Below are 19,633 nucleotides of genomic sequence, written 5' to 3'. Positions count from 1 at the left end.
TTGTACTCCATGAAGTCATCCAATGTGTGTGAATTTAAAATGTCTAATTGACCATGAGAATCTCAGGTTATTTGGAAGTACAAACTATTTGTGAAAAAGAAAGTATTTTATTAAGCAAGAAAATCACCTAAATCAAAGTGAATATTTTAAGCTAGATTTTTTTTCTCCATATCTATCCATATATATATATAAATGCATACATATACATTTACATACACACATATGCACACTCACATAAAAATAAATATATGCAAGTAATCCATATATATGTATATACGTATATAGTTGGCACTTACTAAAATGCCTTTTGGGTTAACTTATACATAGCAGGTGTTCAGTTAATGCTTAATGATTTGGTTGATAATTTTGATTGCTATTAACTTTGATATTGATATTGATTGATGGTTTACATATTAAAATTTTTCATTCATTTAATTTTTATATGTTGTTAGGCTGATGACTTTTGAATTAAATATTCATAAAGAATCTCATAAAAACCTCTATGAAAGATTGCATTGAGAAGATTCTTCATGGTTCAGATTTTTGGTTGATTTCATCATCACAGTATCAACAATATAGAAATGAAAGGACCTTGCTCTTTAAAAGATTTTCTTCTTTTTTTAGAAATTGCATATCATCTGCCATGATATTAACCATAAGATATCTTATTTTACCTCTTATTTGCTATTAATCATCCAGTAGTCATAAAAAGAGTAATTTTAATGGTCACATTTATTATCGTCACCTTATGTGCCTTTAATACAAGCATGAGACACTCCTTGATGTAGTATAGACCTTAAAGTAAAATTTTGGTCTACTGAGTCAAATTTTTTAAACTCACAGATTTAGTAAAATCTTGTAGGATATTCTGAAACACATGAAATAAAGATCAGAAAACAGCAAACTATATTTATAAGGCAAAATACCTCATTGATAATTATATTCCTTAAATATGTACTGAATTACAAGTCACCATTCAATAAACCATTCACTTTGTTAGTAACTATTAGTTTTCTCTTTGTAATTACCTATAAAAAATAGTTCAAAGTATACAAATTTATACACAGAAAGGACTATGCCTTGCTAAACTTACAGGCTGTCCATCTTCTCCAGAGTCTCCTTTGTCTCCTGGGCTACCTGGGGGTCCAGTTGGTCCCCGATCTCCAATCCGGCCATGAGAACCAGGGTCTCCACGAAGACCAGGAGGTCCCTCTTTCCCAGGTTCACCTAATGGCCCAGCAGGCCCTGGAGCTCCCTAATAAAACAAAGATATAAATGATAAGGTATAAGTGATTTAAAAGAAATCCTCTTGAAAAAGTAAAAGAAGGATTCCAATTATTTTTTGAACCAAATAGATACAATGATCCCAGAAGTTAATGCAGATGTAAGTTGTTGGTTTTTTTAAGCATATCAGTTAGGTCAATTCTTAAGGATAATTCTTAATGTCCTCTAAAGATTCAGTCTCAGAAAATCTTTTTTTCTTTCTTTTTTTTTTTTTATTGAAGCTTTTTATTTTCAAAATATGCAAGGCAGCTACACCCAAAGAAAGAACACTGGGAAACGAATGTGAACTATTTGCATTTTTGTTTTTCTTCCCGAGTTATTTTTACCTTCTGAATCCAATTCTCCCTGTGCAACAAGAGAACTGTTCGGTTCTGCAAACATATATTGTATCTAGGATATACTGCAACATATCTAATATATATAGGACTGCTTGCCATCTAGGGGAGGGGGTGGAGGGAGGGAGGGGAAAAATGGGAATAGAAACGAGTGCAAGGGATAATGTTGTAAAAAAATTACCCTGGCATGGATTCTGTCAATATAAAGTTATTATTAAATAAAATAAAATAGTAAAAAAATATATGCAAGGATAATTTTTCAACATTGACCCTCACAAAACCTTGTGTTTCAATTTTCTCCCTTCTTCCCCTCAACCCCTTCCCTAGATGGCAAGTAATCCAATATATGTTAAACATGGTATAAATATATGTAAATCCAATATAGGAATACATATTTATACAATTATCTTGCTGCACTAGAAAAATCAGATTCAAAAAGAAAAAATGAGAAAGAAAATAAAATTCAAGCAAATAAAAAAAAGTGAAAATGCTATGTTGTGACCCACCCTCAGTTCCCAGAGTCCTCTCTCTGGATATAGATGGCTCTCATCATTACCAGATCATTGGAACTGGCCTGAATCATATCATTATTGAGAAGAGCCATGTCCATCAGAATTAAAAATCATATAATCTTGCTGTTGCCATATCTAATGATCACCTGGTTCTCCTCATTTCACTTAGCATCAGTTCATGTGAGTTTCTCCAAGCCTCTCTGAAATCATTCTGTTGATCATTTCTTATAAAAATAATATTCCATAACATTCATATACCACAATTTATTCAGCCATTCTCCAACTGATAGGCATCCATTCACTTTCCAGTTTCTTGTCACTACAAAAACGGCTGCCACAAATATTTTTGCATATGTAAGTCCTTTTCCCTCCTTTAAGATTTCTTTGGATATAAGCCCAGTAGAAACACTACTGGATCAAAGGGTATACACAGTTTGATAATGCTTTGAGGATAATTCCAAATTACTCTCCAGAATGGTTGACTCTATTCACAATTCCACCAACAATGTATTAGTGTCTCAGTTTTCCCACATCCCCTCCAACATTCATCATTATCTTTTCCTGTCCACTTAGCCAATCTGAGAGGGATGTAGTGGTACCACAGAGTTGTCTTAATTTGCATTTCTCTAATCAATAGTGATTTAGAGCACCTTTTCATATGACTAGAAATGGTTTTAATTTCTTCATCTGAAAACTGTCTGTTCATATCAGAAAATTCTTTAAAAAACTATAACCTAAATCATCATCTCTCTTTAAACAAGGAAATCATTCTCTAAAAACAAATATGTGGCATTTGATTCTTACTAGCCCAGAGTGACAAATTAATATTAAGTTTGTTTTTTTAATTCAAAAAATCCTCAGAAATAATAATTATCTATTATAGTAATAATAAGCAAAAATAAAGTTGCAGTTTTAAAGCCCATCAGAGAACTTTTAAGATAGTATTCAACATCAATTTAGTCTGACAAGAAATTAATGTGATTCATAATAAACAAAAGTTGTTAAAGAAAAATGAAGCAACAAGGCATTATAACATTATTTTAGAGATCCAATGAACATACATAAATTTTTCAATTATATTTTTACTCAATTATCAATTATCTAAATAAATTGACTTACTGTGGGGCCTGGAGGGCCAACTCTGCCTGCAGAACCAGGAAATCCAGTAGCACCCTAAAAGTCAATATATATAAACTTACTATTAAAGAAAAGATTAATTATTTGTATATTGTTTCCTGGAAATCATTTTCCATTGAGAGAATTATTTCTTGAAATTCATTTTTTGACTAACTTTGTTGAGAACAATACACTATTTTAACATTAGACATTGCTTAATTGTCAGATAAATTGTTTTTTGTTTGTTTTCAATTATAACTTTGTATTCTTCCTTAAAACTCCTTTAGCTAGAAACTCTTATATGTATGTAGTATAGACAAATAAGTCATTCATTAAAATGGGTTTAAAGACAACTACCCTTCAGTACTAAATTCCAGAAGGCTGTCTGTAGTATTAACTGGTTATAATTTACCAAATCTCAAGTCTACTTACAGGAGGACCCTGAGTACCTCGACCACCCTTCAGTCCAGGAACTCCATTAGGACCCTAAGTAGAAACAAAAAGAAGTAATGCAGTAAATAGTAAAATGATTAAATAGAATGATTTGTCTTGTAATGTTGATCTTTTAACTTTACCCTCTTTTACTTACATGTGGGCCTGGGGATCCTGCAAGACCTTGGGGTCCAGGGGATCCAGCATCACCTTTCTGTCCAGGTTCTCCAGGTTCACCTTTTACACCTGGTTGTCCATCAGGACCCTATAGAAAATATTATTTTAAAATGAATTATTTCCTGGATTTATAGAATTACTTTTGTTCATAACAGTTCTAACAAATATTTTGGAGGGCATAGTATTTTCAATAGAATTTAAGTTCTTTGAGAACAAAGGTTCTTTGTTTTTTGCTTTTAAATCTCCACCCTCTTGAAAGAATGAAAAATTCACAAGGAGCTTACATTCTAATGAGAGAGATGAAATGTTGTGAAATATGTGTGTAGATTATGCATATATATGCACATATATTGAATATATTCAACATTACTATGAAATGAGTCAACATAAATATGTAAATATGAATGGGAGAGGAAGAGGGAAAAGAAGAAGGAGATAGGAAGGATAAGGTGGAGAGTAGATTCTTAATGCAATCTGCTGGAGAAGATGGTAAAAAGATAGAGAATTAAACTGAATAAAAAAGGATGGCCTGGATAAGAGAAGGATCACTTCTCTGTTAGAGTTTGGAGAAAATGAGGGAAAAGTGGGAGATGATAGCAAGAAGTATTGAGATAAAGACAGTGGGGGAAAGATGAAATTTTCTGCTTGATGGGAGAGGACAAAGAAGATATAGAAGGAGGGAAGAGAAAGTTTGGAGTAGCTTCCTTAGGGAATAAAATAAGGAATCAACTAGGAAAATATAAAAAAAAGATTGTCTTTTTTCAATGAAGGCCGAATAGAAGTTGGATTAAATGATTTTTAAATACTAAAAACAATTCCCCAAATAGAAAAGATTTAATTAGTTCAATTCCTTCATGTCATTCTCAGAGAATAAAGCACTAAAATATGAACATGGGCTCTTCAAAACCATAAAGCTCTTTAGAATCCTTTAACTTTCAGAAAATAAAAATAGATCTTGAGTTATGAAATAGCATGATACCATGTAAAGAGCAATAATTTTAGAGTCACAAGATATGTGTTTGAAATATGTGCCTTACCACATACTCTCTATCTATCTCGGAAAATCAAAAATTTGAGTCTAAGTTTCTGCCCACATAAAATCAAGTAGTTGGACTAACAGATCTCTAAATGCTTGTCCAGACCTAAAACCTAATCCAAAAAAAGTAATTCAAATGTCAAAAAAAAATTATAATTTCATTATTAGAAATGTGGAAATGTCCTACCGGAGGTCCAGCAAAACCAACAGCACCAGTTGGACCATTTTCACCACGAGATCCCTAAAAACAAACAGACATTTTTGAATAAGTAAAAGGTTTAATGCATCTTAAAATGATCAAAAGCTAACCTGTATTTTTAAAACTGTGATGGTTTGTACTATATGTACTTATCAACAAATATATGAATTATTGATTTTATGCTCAATCTCATTTTAGAGACCCTCAAAAGAACAGAAAGGATAAATGTATAAGAATAAGTCTTGGGGGAAAAATCCAGTTCAAGACTATCAAAAAATCTTACATCTAATCATTTATCTAAAGAATGCTAAAAAGAATTGGTCAAAGTAAATTTTTTAAAAATTCATTGATCACAGTTGTTTGTTCTATTTGATGTCAAACAATCACCTGGATTTATTTTTTGGGAAAAAAAAAAGTTTGGACATTAAACAGACTCACTATATGCTATCTCTCCAGTTGCCCACGGAAAAAATATTAAATCACCTTATTATATCCCCCTTGGCTATCCGTAGGAGCCAACATTTAAGATAATTCATATCATACTTATTTCACATGCATGTTAGATAAAAGATAAAAGATTTTGCTGTTTTTAAGAGTTATAAAGCATTTAATGGAGCAAAATAAATTTACATTCAAACCATTATCTCATAATAGTAAATTCTTTGATGGGGAGGACTGCTTTTTTCCCCAGTAAAAATTGCCCAAATAAAATCATTATTTTAATGCTATTCTTTTGTTGTGAAAAAATGGTAATACAGTTAAAACTTAATAAAAATAAATGCAAATTTTTAGTGATTTTGGAGCATAAGTTCTTCAGGTCCACAGCTTCATCTATATGACAAAATAGCCATATTAATTTTTTTCTTAACCTCACCTAATTAATTGCACATGTATGTGTATTTATATATATTTATGCAGAATAGTCCATTTCAATACAGCTTAATATTTTACTTGTTAAATTATGTAGAAATTGACTATAAGATCAGCATTTGACAACCAAAAAATTTACAGGAACTCAGAACAATTTCAATACTCTCCAATCCCCAGATAGTGTTTTCATCAATATATATAGACATCAAGTAGAATGCTTGATTGTTTAAAAAAATTTTCAATTACAAGTAAAAATATTTTTAACTTAAAAAAAAATTTTAATTACAAATTCTCTTTCTTTTTCCCTCCTTGCTCTTCGCATTGAGAAGGCAATTTTATATAGGTTATACAAGTAACCTTGTAAGTTACTTACAAATTAAGTATTTGTTTGTAGGGGCAAGTAAATGTTGTAGTAGTTGGAGGGCCAGCCTGGAATCAGGAAGACTCTTCTTTTTGTATTCAAATCCAGCCTCAGACATGTATTGGCTATATGACCCTGGGCAAGTCATATAACACAATTTTTTTTAGTTTCCTCATCTGAAAATGAGCTGAAGAAGGAAATTGCAAACCACTCCAATATCTCTGACGGCAAATTGAGTCGCAAAGAATAGGACTTGACTAAAAAACAGTTCAACTCAATACAAGCACAGTCATGCAAAACATATGTCCTTATTGGTCATGTTGTGTGCACATTTACATTAAAGAAGATTAAAAATATGGTTATATTTACTTACTGGAGTTCCCCGAGAGCCAGGAGTGCCAACTAAGCCTCGTGGGCCTGGTTCACCCTGGAAAATAAAATTTTAGATGATTAGTTCCAAATGTATATAGGAAATGCAGACAGGAAAATTACAAAAAAAAAAAAAAAAGCCTCTTTCATAAGATTATAAAATATGCAAAAGTTTTTTAAAATTTACCTTTTCTCCAGTAGGGCCTGCAGGACCAGGAGGACCTAAAGGGCCTGGAAGACCCTGGCAAATGGCATAACAGAAGTAAGTTAAGGATAACAATTCAGAGAAAACTTCTTGAACGAAAGCAAGATTAATATTTTGGAGCACTTCCTACTTCACTTAAATGATCTTATCTGAAGATTCTTTCTTCTTTTTCCATCTGAGCTAAAATATTTTTCTTCAGTCATTACCAATAATGGTTTTTAATCTCCTTTATTCTAATTCAGTTCAATAGTTCTATTCAAATAGACTGGTATGCATTTACACTAAAGAAATGTTCTTACTTTGCGGAAGTATAAGGTAGTAGGAAAGGAACTCAGATCATCTGATTATAACCAGATTGAGACTCCTTGCTAGAGCATCTTCAAAAGGAGAGCTTTTCCCATAAGACCCCTACTAAGGAGGAAACCCATTATTTTATCAAAGTGTCATCTTCTACTGCTGGACATCCCTAAATTGCATTTTTTCCCTTATGTGAAATTTTAATGTTCTTTAAAATTTCCATTAATGACATCTTACTCTTCTTTCTAAGGCCAATCTAAGTAAATCTAATCCCTTTACCATGCCCCACCCTTTTAATATTTTAAATTAACTAAATATCCTCTAAAAACTTCTATCCCAGTCTCAAACAGGCTAAATCTCCTCAGTTCCCTCAAGTTTTCCTCATATGATATAATTTAGAGTCCCCTCACAATCCTCTTTCAATCTTCAGAAAATTCTTTACTTTAATAATGTCTTTCCTAAAATGTGGTATCTAGAAATGAGTGTGGTACTTAAGCTAGGGCAGAAAATAATGTAACAAACTCTCCCTATTCTAGTCATTCTTCTTTTAATCTATCCCAGTGTCCAAATCAACCTTCTTTATTTATAATGTGCTAAAACTCTAACATCTTTTTAATATAAATGGTTTCTAACCAGTTTTTTACCACCCATTTCTTTTTAGTTGATTTTTGTACTTATATAGAATGCTACATTTATTTATATTAAACTTTATCTTGTCAAACTTGGACCATTATTTTAGCTTTTTAAAATGTTTTTGGGATCAGTTTCTATCATCTACAATATTAATCATCCATAAATTTGACAAGCATACCATTTTTTTGCTCTTCTCTAAGCTCCTGATAAACATGATATACAGAACAAGAAAAAGGACAAATTCTTGTAGCACCAGATTACTACTCCCAGGTTAACAAATATTAGGCATCTTTTTGGAGTTGTAGTAATTCAATCAGTTCCCAATTTGACAACATCCCCTATCATCCGATCATAAATAGTTTTTTGAAGGATTGTTAATAGAATAATTATCATGAACATCTTCAATCTTATCTTTCAATAAACATCTATTTTGAAATTTAAGTATAGATTCATCTAAATATTTCTTCAAGCTCTTAACTATTTCCAAAGTTAATTTTCCTTCTGTAGTCCTCTATTCCAACTTTTAATTGGAAAACAAATAGAATTAGATATTCACTTTCACATTTCTTATATGACAAATAAGATAAATTCTTATCTATAGAGAGCCAAACTGGCATCTAAGAATATGAAAATATATAAGAACTTAAGTCCTGGGAATAAAATCTAGGTCATTCTGACCAGTAGTGGAAGACTCTTCTAAACTACATTTAAACTCTTCCTAAAATATCTTTCTGTTAATTACTATCTCTAAAAAGTCATACCAGATTTTCTTCATCATTCAATTTTTCCTTACTAATTTCTTCTGACTGAAGAAACTTCTAAGTTTTTCTTTAATTTTATATTTCCACAAAGAATGTTAGAATTTTTTTGCTATATTCCCAGGATACTTGATAGAACATCATTCTTCTACCTTTCTAATTCATCTCCTTAATGGTTCCATTTAAACATAAAAATCTCTTCATTACTTAGGAAGACATTTATTCATTTCAAGAAAACTCTTTTAAAACATGTCTTCTTTTATCCCTGACTCTGACATTATTGTAATTGATCCAAACTGCTTCTTTACTCAGAACAATTTATCATTTTCACTGCAGGAGATTACTGCAATTCCTGAAGTGCTAAATGTGTTAAACTTGCCTTTCCATTGGAATAAAATTTTAAATGCCAGTTTAATATATAGCTGTCAGTCCATCAGTCAACATCGATGTGGTTAGCCCTTTTTTTCTTTCCCTGAAGAAAAAAATGCCAAGGCGCCATTCTTTGAAATATCACCCCATTACCTTTTTGAAAACCAAGATAATTTAAGAGTTGAATGCTACAACAGTAGAGCTATTAAAGATGATTTTGATTATGTTTCTGTAGATACTGGGAATAAGTAAAAAAAATGCTGACATTCCATTATATTTAGATCTAAACATCTACATTTTCCCAGATATTTTTGTCCTTTTTAAATGTCAGGAATGAATGATTAACTTTGGGCTCTTTCCTCAATCTGAAGCAGCCTATAACTGATGTGGTGGGTGGACTTTATATCATTGGTTGTCTAGTTTTTTGTTTGTTTTCTATTGATATTACAATATAAACATATTGAGGAGTAAGTAGCATAAGAAAAATAACAAAAAATGCCATGTTGAACAGAAGTCTAATAATACTCCAAGAAATATTGGATGAGTTAACTATTCTAAGCAGCTGTAAAATCCATATCTGTTCAAATTTGACTTTAGAACTGCAACCACATTCTATTCTATTATGCATTCTGTAACAAAATCTCAATTATACATATATATGACATACATCATTATATATATTATATATTGATATATAATATAATTAAAATTAGATTTTTTTTCATGGACATACTATAAAGCTTTACGGTACTTGGTTTTTGCTATATTGAATAGGTCTATGTCAAGCTCCAAAGCATGGCATGCTTATTCAGAAATCAAACCTTTCCTCCCAAGTCTATTGATAATGAAACAGGAAAGAGAACTAATGGATTTTTAATCATCTACTGTGTTAAGAAAAAGGTTTTGAAGTTCCTTAAATAAGTTCAAAAGTAAAGCTCTGCTTGAAAGCTTACAAAATCTTATTTCCTGAATTACTAACTGGATAGGATGCCATTATACCTAGTTTAAATCATTCCTTCAATTCCATTGATAAATAAATGTATAGTCAATATTATTTTGCACAGTAAGACAGTAATGGAAGTCTAAAAATAGTGGCCAGTGTAAGGAATATATTACTTACTCGTGCACCATCATTTCCAGCTGTACCTTCAGCACCTTTCTCTCCCAAACCACCCTGTGGAAATAATCCAAAAGACCATGTTACCTACCCCTTGTTCACAACAATTGAGAATAAAATAGGATAATTAATAATAAAAGTATGGAGTCAATTAATATCAATAGAAGAGGACTGAATAAACAAAATCAGGCAGTCTTACTCTGTCTCCCTTTGGGCCAGGAGTTCCTGCAATTCCTCTTTCTCCTGGCATACCTTGTAGTCCAGGCGGACCTGCATCACCAGGAGTCCCACTAGGTCCTGGGCTACCCTAAATGAATAAAATTTGATGATTTCATTCAGTTATACATATATTATTCATTTGGAAAAATATCCTCAACCATACTGTTTTCCAAGAGAATACTCTAGGTATGTAAATATATTTTCTCTCTCTTTGGAGAATATTGCAAACTAAATAAGAAGAAACCTAGTTGCTAATTTGTAATAAAAGGGAACAGAAGCTCTATTGGTACTATATTTTCACATGTTTCAATGACAGCTGAATTCTAAATTTTATGCATCACCTGAATGATTACGATTGAGCATGTTAGACATAGTCAAGCCCTTTTGCAACATTGTCTTCAGATTCAAGGAATGAGTGTTGCATCATTCAGGGGATGATTGTGCAAATGTTAGCCATATGCTCTTTAACTAGTCACAAGATCACATCCAAGGAAAGAAAACACATTTTACTTCACAAAGTTCTCAGTAATAGACCCACACTTAACACCATATACCAAGATAAGATCAAAATGGGTCCATGACCTAGGCATAAAGAACGAGATTATAAATAAATTAGAGGAACATAGATAGTTTATCTCTCAGACTTGTGGAGGAGAAAGAAATTTGTGACCAAAGATGAACTAGAGACCATTACTGATTACAAAATAGAAAATTTTGATTACATCAAATTAAAAGGCCTTTGTACAAACAAAACTAATGCAAACAAGATTAGAAGGGAAGCAACAAACTAGGAAAACATTTTCACAGTTAAAGGTTCTGATAAAGGCCTCATTTCCAAAATATATAGAGAACTGACTCAAATTTATAAGAAATCAAGCCATTCTCCAATTGATAAATGGTCAAAGGATATGAACAGACAATTTTCAGAGGATGAAATTAAAACCATTACCACTCATATGAAAGAGTGTTCCAAATCATTATTGATCAGAGAAATGCAAATTAAGACAACTCTGAGATACCACTATACACCTGTCAGATTGGCTAAGATGACAGGAAAAAATAAGGATGAATGTTGGAGGGGATGCGGGAAACCTGGGACACTAATGCATTGTTGGTGGAGTTGTGAACGAATCCAATCATTCTGGAGAACAATCTGGAATTATGCCCCCAAAATTATCAAATTGTGCATACCCTTTGATCCAGCAGTGTTTCTATTGGGCTTATATTCCAAAGAAATACTAAAGAAGGGAAAGGGACCTGTATGTGCCAAAATGTTTGTAGCAGCCCTATTTGTAGTGGCTAGAAACTGGAAAATGAATGGATGCCCATCAATTGGAGAATGGCTGGGTAAATTGTGGTATTTGAATGTTATGGAATATTATTGTTCTGTAAGAAATGACCAGCAGGATGAATACAAAGAGGACTGGCGAGACTTACATGAACTGATGCTAAGTGAAATGAGCAGAACCAGGAGATCATTATACACTTCGACAACGATATTGTATGAGGACATATTTTGATGGAAGTGGATTTCTTTGACAAAGAGACCTAACTGAGTTTCAATTGATAAATGACGGACAGAAGCAGCTACACCCAAAGAAAGAACACTGGGAAACGAATGTGAACTATCTGCATTTTTGTTTTTCTTCCCGGGTTATTTATACCTTCTGAATCCAATTCTCCCTATGCAACAAGAGAACTGTTCGGTTCTGCAAACATATATTGTATCTAGGATATACTGCAACATATCCAACATATAAAGGACTGCTTGCTATCTAGGGGAGGGGGTGGAGGGAGGGAGGGGAAAAAATTGGAACAGAAACGAGTGCAAAGGATAATGTTGTAAAAAAAAAAAATTACCCTGGCATGGATTCTGTCAATATAAAGTAATTATTAAATAAAAATTAAAAAAAAAAAACAAACAAAGTTCTCAGTATAAATTCTTGGGTTTAAGAAAACATGTATTCATGTCCTTAGCAAGAAATGCCATGGGAGTTGAGACAAGGGGAAAGAAATTAACTTTATCATTAGAAAAGTTTATGATAAAACCACACTGCTTCAGGATGTCTTTTTTTATTATTAGAACTTAGTATTAGAAATACATATTATCAATTCTGGTAGATATTTTAAAGGAGTACATGTAATATCTTTATTGAGATATTAAAAATATTTTTGCATATACCATAGCTAAAGAATTCATCATTAACCACACAATATAAACAAATACATTTAACTACTATCATTTAGTGATTATGTAATATTTTTAAAAATAACTTTACATTATATAAATAATGTTTACCTTGGGACCATCAGGACCATGACCTCCAGCCATCCCCTTTTCACCTGGAAGTCCTGTTATTCCAGGTTCACCTCTCTCTCCTGGATTACCACGTTCTCCCTAAATATATAAAATAACCTCATATTTTACTTATGTATTTCATCAAAATGTTTTTATAGCATTCTGCATAAAGATTTTCACTTCTGAAAAAAAGTAGTAAAGAAAAGTATTTTGGCCAAACTTACTCATTTACCAATAAGAAAATTAACTTAAAGTGTGAGGGTTTCATAGACCAAGATGCTTCCCCATAAACTGAATTTTCAAATGACAATATTTAGCACTTACAAATGATAAATTATTATGGGAATAAGAACTGTTCTTTTCAAAAGAAAAGAGGCCATGGGTGTGGTAGTCTATGCCTATAATCCTAATGGAGAGGTAGAACTTAATACAGCTCTTGAGCTAGAGAGTTCTGAGCTACAGTGATCTATACAAATTGGCTATTTGCACTAAATCAAGCATTATTGTGATAAACCTCCAGGAATACACATCTAGCTGGATGCTTAAGTGAGGCTAAATTAATCAAGGTTGGACACCTGTAAAGCTTGCAGGCCAGTCATTAGTGAGAATCAGTCTATGAGTTACCCCTGCGCTTGCAAAGAAACCTGATCAGAAGAAGGAAGGACAAGGACATGATGGAGACAGAAGAGGAAGATGAGATGGTGGAGGAGAAAGAAGAGAAAAGAATGGAGAAGAAGGAAGAGAAAGAAGATGACTGAAGACAGTAGAGAAGATAAAGAATCAAAATCAACCAAGAGGGAGAGCTAGATGGCACAGTAGATAGAGCAGTGGCTCTAAAGTCAAGAGGACCAGAGTTCAAATTTGGCCACAGACACTTAACATTTCCTAGTTGTGTGACCCTGGGCCTCAATTGCCTCATTAAAAAAAAAAAAGTCAACCAAGATAAAGAATATACTTACTCGAGGACCTAAAGGACCAACTGCTCCGGGATCTCCAGGAACACCCTATAAAGGAAAATAAAAATTAAATAGAGAACATAAAGAACATTGTGTTTGAACATTAAATACATTACATTGAACTGGAAAATAAAGAAAAATATTTTCAGAATACATTCCTGATTTACCTAAACGAACATATGGCAGTTTAATTACTCTACCAAATTGATTAATTATAAATAAGTACATTTTTGGCAATCTGGGAGATAGTCCAGTGATACTAAAAATACTTTCTCTAGCACAGTTCTAGGCACATAGCAAATGATTAATAAATGCTTGTTGATTTGAGTAGTTATACTCAGATGATAGAAACTTTTTAATGCTTAATTATTTTGACTTCATTTGATGGTAATGAGAACAGTCAATAGTTACAAAACATAATCTGTGAAGCTCATAGTCATATAATATTTATCAATGTCAGCTGTAGTTTTTCAAATGCCAATGTATTTTCAGGTCTCTCAAAAAGATAAATCTTTCATTGTACTCACTTGGGCTTAATGATCTTAAAGAAAATCAAATGAAGTGAAGTGAAAAGGACAAAAATGAGAAATATAAAATTATTGTTGGAAATTGACCTTTTTATTATAACTTTTTTGAACTAATGCAGTAAAGTGATAACTACCAGAAAGGTTTTGGTTTTGAATTTATTAAACTGGAATCTTTTCACTCTGACAAACATATAACTTAGAGGAAAGAAAGTAATTCAACAAATAACAGTCTATTAGCTCTGCAGTAACAAAAACCAAAATGGTTAATAAAATGAATTTAGGTAGAACTTAATAAATATTTAAGGTTTAAAAAGTACCTGATCACCTGGCTTCCCACCTTCTCCTGGAGGACCTGGAGGACCAGGTAGTCCCTAAAAGAAATTTTAAAAAAGTAATGTCCCTATGAACATGTAAGTCTTTAAGGGATAACATGTCAATAATTTACCTTCACCTTACAGAGTCTCTGACATTAGGTATTCAAACAAGATATTACTCAGATACACTCTAAAGTAAAAACAAAAACAAAAACAAAAATACATATTTGAACCAGAATAGTATGCCCAGGTTCTCATTTCCAGATCCCATTTTAGTAAGTAGGGATGATATTTTGATAAAATATTATTTTCTCTAGAATGCCAGATTGAAAGCTGGGAAAAGATTATGGAACTCATTAGTGTAAAACCCTCCTAATTTTACAGATGAGAAAATTTCAATTAACTTGTCCAAGGTCACAAAAAAGAAGAGCTGAGATTTCACTCAGATCTTCTAACTCCAAATCTATCACTGTTTCTACTTCTAAATTTGAAATGATTAAAATTAGTAAAAATTTCCCAGAATATGAGAGGAGAGAAAATTTTGTAACATTTTTTCACTTCGGATTTATGCAAAGATTGTGAAAAGTCTTACAGAATGAGTGTATGGATTCTAAATTTAACATTTTTTTCTGATAAACTTTGTCATGAAGAATATTAATTAATTCTCTTTTATTTAGTAATTTTTAGAATAAAATCATATGTCCTAGGAAAATAATTTGTAAAGTAAAATAAGTTAATATTTTACTATATCTGGTTACACTTTAAAACACTACCCATTTAATTAATAACATAAGAAATGGAAAAAAATCACATAATGGCTCACCTGAAAACCTGTAGGACCTGGAGGGCCTTGCTCGCCTCTTTCCCCTGCTAGACCCTAAAAATAATAAAAGATAGAATAACATGAGTGCAGCCAGATTCCTCGCATATGTTCTCTAGTTATATGTGCCAATAGGCATAGACTTTTCCTTTGTAATTTTTCCAACAACATTTTTTTGAGTTTAGCTGGATATGATAAAGTCTGTGTTATCAAAGAATATCATTTGAAGTTCTTCCTAGAGTGAAACTCTCCCAAAGCCTAATAAACATTTTTTTTCCTTCAAGTCTTATAATTTAATATTTTCCCAATATCCCCAAACAGCTTTTATTTAAATAGCCTTGGTTCCAGATATAAGTAAGTGGAGTCAACTTGAAGTTTATAAAGAAAAGTAGTCTCTAAATATATGAGTAAATTACTCCCTTTTATCATATCTCTATTTTTAATTTAAAAGTTTAAAACCTCCTACTATATTCTTCTTTTGAGTATTAAATTATCAGTAATCCAGACTTCCAAAACCAAGAAAATAACTAATGAAAGAAAAGTTAACATCTAAGTATGAAAATATAGGATGGAAAATGTTACCATTATATACATTTATTTTAGAAGTAAAGATAAAGACACTGATCCTACACATTCATTGGCAGAATGCAATGAATCTGTGCAGAATGCAAAGGACCTGAATCTAAGTCTTTTCTTTTAAAAGGTCAGGTTTTTATCTGACACTTTCTGCTATCTTTCTAGAATATCACATATTAAAATCCATGAAAAGCCTTTGAAGAATAAGGGTATAATTGAAGAGAAAATAGCATTTACTTATCAAATATGAATTTCATTTTACCATAAATTTAAATGCTTTGTTATGGTTATTAAAACAAATATCTACTCCCATTTTGCAGATCTATAAATTACAACACAAAAAAGAAATTAGTCTTAGTGTTTTGTTTCAAAGTAGCAGTAAAATTTTTAATATTTTAAAATCTAGGAAATTCTTAGAATTCATAATAAAAGAAACACAACATAAAGTGAAATGATTCAATAGCTATTTCACTATCTATAAAATTCCATAAAAATTAATCTCTCATAATTAAAACATTAAATATTATCTTTAATACTCAATAATTTATTTAGAGCTTACTTACAGAAGGGCCTACAGGACCTGAAGGTCCAACTTCACCATCTTTGCCTGGAGCTCCCTAAAATTACACAGTGAAAACTTGTAAGGAAATGTACTGGTAAGGCATGACAATGATATTAGGACTAGAGGTAATTAATTTGAAAGCCAGGAAACTATACTCACTCTCTGTCCTGGAACACCAGCATTTCCAGCTTCTCCAGGTTTTCCAGGATCCCCCTAATACATAAACAGAAGCTATTTACATAATGATCAGTTTCCTTAAAAAGTTGGATCTTAAAATGATTTTTAATGAATGCAATAAATTAGTAATACATACTATACACTATACTTACACTGCTACCTTTGGGACCAGGAAGGCCCATACTACCAGGCTGTCCCCTAATTCCTATTGAGCCTGCTGGTCCAGGGCGACCATCTTCTCCTGGAGCACCCTATATAAATATCCCATATGTTTTGTCAGTCAAACATATAATTTTTAGAATAGTTATTTCCAACTCATCCTTAAAACTGTATTGTCATCTGTCATTTCATAACATAGAAAAGTTATTTAAGTTTTAAAATATCTTCCAACTATTTGAAAATGAAAGTCAGTTGTCTTAGATGATGCCTTTAATAATATAATGTGCAAAAATGTGACAAAGAAAATGAAATCACAATGGAACATGTTTAAAATGCATGTATTGGTGCATATGATAAACAAAATCTAGGCTAAAAATCTTGCTCCAGATTTTCATTATATATTATTTGTTGGAGAGAGGAAGAATTTCAATCTATGTGATAAATAGAAGCATGAAGGATATCACTATCTCTGTATTTGAAAGCCTGGTCTCCAATAAAGTGTAGGAAATCAAATCAAGGTTGGACAATCTCTTCAGATTAAGCCTGAAAATGTTTGTATTATAGGTAGGACACAAGTAGAAGTCTCAAAGTATTTGGATATTTGGGAGTGAGGGGCTTCTGAAAGCCTCTATCACACAGACTATAGATCTGCTTTAATGTAAGGTGTCAATAATATAAGCTCACATAAAAGACTTTTTCAGGTTTTGTTTAGGAATTTTCAAGATCATTTCCTTCTTTGAGCTTTATTTTTACCCTGAACCTCCTCCTAATTCAGCATGGAACCATTCCTATTCAGACCTTACAATCTTCCCAAGTAAGTTCCCCTGAAACCTTTCACTACCAAGAAATAGCTAAATTTCCTCAACCCTTTTCTGTGAATAGATGATGATTTTTTTTCTTTCCCTTTTCATAACTCCTTGAATCCCTATTTGATTAATCCAGTGGCTTTCCATTGCTTTTAGAAACAAATACCAAATACGCTGGCATTCAAAGTGCTTCATAATCTACTCCCCTCCTATCTTTCCAGTCTTCTTACATCTTCTCCAACATATACTCTTTGATCCAAGTTCACTGGCCTCCTAATTGTTCCATGAAGAAGACACTCTATCTTTCTGGTTCTGACATTTTTTTTGGCTTTCTTTGGAATGTTCTCCCTCTTCCAGTGTAATATATTACTGACCTTCCTAACTTCCTTTCAGTTCCAAATAAAATCCCATCTTCTACAGGAAATTTTCCTTAAACTCTCTCAATTCTGGAACTTTCCCACCTTTAATTATTTCTTATTTATCCTGTATATAAATTTGCTCTGTATATGTTTGAATGTTGCCTCTCTCCTTAGAATATAAACTTCTTTAAAAGCAGGGTCTTTCTTTTACTTTTTTTTTATCTCCAGCATTTAGCACAGTGTCTAGCCTAGCACAAAGTAGGAATAAATGTTTATTGAATTGAATAAATAACATGTTATGTACATAATATAATGAAGAATTGAGGCACTAAGTTCCATAAATATTAAAATTATCTCGAGTTGAGTGAATGATCATATTCAAACATATCCAAATTCATATGAGAGGTCTAAAGATTTAAATTTCTGTAACTAGATGCCACATTTTATACCTAATTATCTCTACTCTGATGAATGAAATAATGATTATTTGAGAAATGAGAATTTCACCAAAGGTAATTTCATCAAAATCAAGAAAGTATAATGCTTTCCACTTCCCACCCACATACAGGGCAATAAGCCATTTTGTCCATCAAAAATTTTGATCAACTTCTTAATCTATTTGGAAATAAACAGAACCAAAGGATTGTTTTTTCCACATGAAAACAAGGTCCATATCCAAAAATAGAATCAAATAAAATATATGTTTCACCATTTCTGTACAGTAGGCTAATGATTATGAACTTTTTTCTATTACTATCTTATTTACCAAAGGTCCAAGTTTTCCTTCAGGACCTTGAACACCAGGATTTCCAGTCAGGCCCTAAAAATGAAAAAAATAAAAATAAAAATAAAAAAAAGAACAAATGTCATATAAATAGGATAACATTTTCCCATCATTCATTACTCATTATTGTTTCTAGAGAAAATGGGGAGAAAATATGAGGATTTAAAAAAAATCTCTCCTCAAACAAATCTCTCAATTATGAAATACTTTAAAAAGCTTTCCCACAGGTGATTGGAAAAATGAGTAATTTTTAAAATGCTAAATCCACAATGAAAACACAAGAACAGTGAAATAAAAACTCATTTCAACATACAATGATTTTGAAGACATAAAGAACAAAAATACTGATAATTATTCGAAGTTAGAGAAAATAATTTCTATTTTCTTACCCTTGCTCCTGGAAGACCAGGTTCGCCTGTACGCCCTGGATCACCTTGACCTCCTTTGGGTCCTGAAGAACCTGCTGGACCACGCTCTCCTTGTGCTCCCTATACAAAATGAAACATTTACATTACATTACATTCATATTTTGTTGTTAGGCTGATTTCAGTTGGCACAAATATGATAAAAGTGCATGTTTAATTTAGTTATAGAAGTAATCCCCATTTTTTATCACTACAATAAAAAGTACATATCTGTTAAAGAAAAATAAAAAAATGTAAATATATAAAATAATTCTAAAATTATATTAAAATATAGCTGTTAAACCAAATGTTATCATTGGCCTACAATTGTCCCTAGAACATGTCTGAAACATGTCTCCAACTTCTCTTTTATGCTTCCCCCAATCTAGTAACTATGGGACCTTAGAAATAGGGATTTATCTTGCATTCCTAGTCCTAGAATTACTGACAGTGACTAAAGGGATCAACCTAGAGACAGAACAGTGGGGCAATGGATAGACTTGGGGTCAGGAAAATGTGAGTTTGAATACTGCCTCAGATACATAATAGCTGTGTCACCCTGAGCATCTCCCTTAGATTCAGCCTCAGTTTCTTTATCTAG

The 19,633-nt window shown here is 32.0% G+C and overlaps 1 protein-coding gene across 1 annotated transcript in view; it reads right to left on the bottom strand.

Moving 5' to 3' along the window:
* COL5A2 (collagen type V alpha 2 chain) overlaps positions 1-19,633 on the bottom strand; it is a 196,607-nt gene that overhangs the window by 27,450 nt on the left and 149,524 nt on the right. Inside the window, exons 25-42 of the mRNA XM_051986039.1 lie at positions 19,018-19,116; positions 18,611-18,664; positions 16,673-16,771; positions 16,503-16,556; positions 16,345-16,398; positions 15,209-15,262; positions 14,389-14,442; positions 13,548-13,592; positions 12,589-12,687; positions 10,270-10,377; positions 10,074-10,127; positions 6,879-6,932; positions 6,696-6,749; positions 5,080-5,133; positions 3,837-3,944; positions 3,680-3,733; positions 3,251-3,304; positions 1,094-1,255 (exon numbers count right to left, since the gene is read on the bottom strand). Of these exons, the coding sequence (XP_051841999.1) occupies positions 1,094-1,255; positions 3,251-3,304; positions 3,680-3,733; positions 3,837-3,944; positions 5,080-5,133; positions 6,696-6,749; positions 6,879-6,932; positions 10,074-10,127; positions 10,270-10,377; positions 12,589-12,687; positions 13,548-13,592; positions 14,389-14,442; positions 15,209-15,262; positions 16,345-16,398; positions 16,503-16,556; positions 16,673-16,771; positions 18,611-18,664; positions 19,018-19,116 (1,314 nt within the window). The remainder of the gene's footprint in view (positions 1-1,093; positions 1,256-3,250; positions 3,305-3,679; positions 3,734-3,836; positions 3,945-5,079; positions 5,134-6,695; positions 6,750-6,878; positions 6,933-10,073; positions 10,128-10,269; positions 10,378-12,588; positions 12,688-13,547; positions 13,593-14,388; positions 14,443-15,208; positions 15,263-16,344; positions 16,399-16,502; positions 16,557-16,672; positions 16,772-18,610; positions 18,665-19,017; positions 19,117-19,633) is intronic.

The sequence above is a fragment of the Antechinus flavipes genome, chromosome 3, assembly GCF_016432865.1.
Source record: "Antechinus flavipes isolate AdamAnt ecotype Samford, QLD, Australia chromosome 3, AdamAnt_v2, whole genome shotgun sequence".
In the NCBI taxonomy this organism is placed as follows: domain Eukaryota; kingdom Metazoa; phylum Chordata; class Mammalia; order Dasyuromorphia; family Dasyuridae; genus Antechinus; species Antechinus flavipes.
This window is presented reverse-complemented; position numbering and strand designations above follow the sequence as displayed.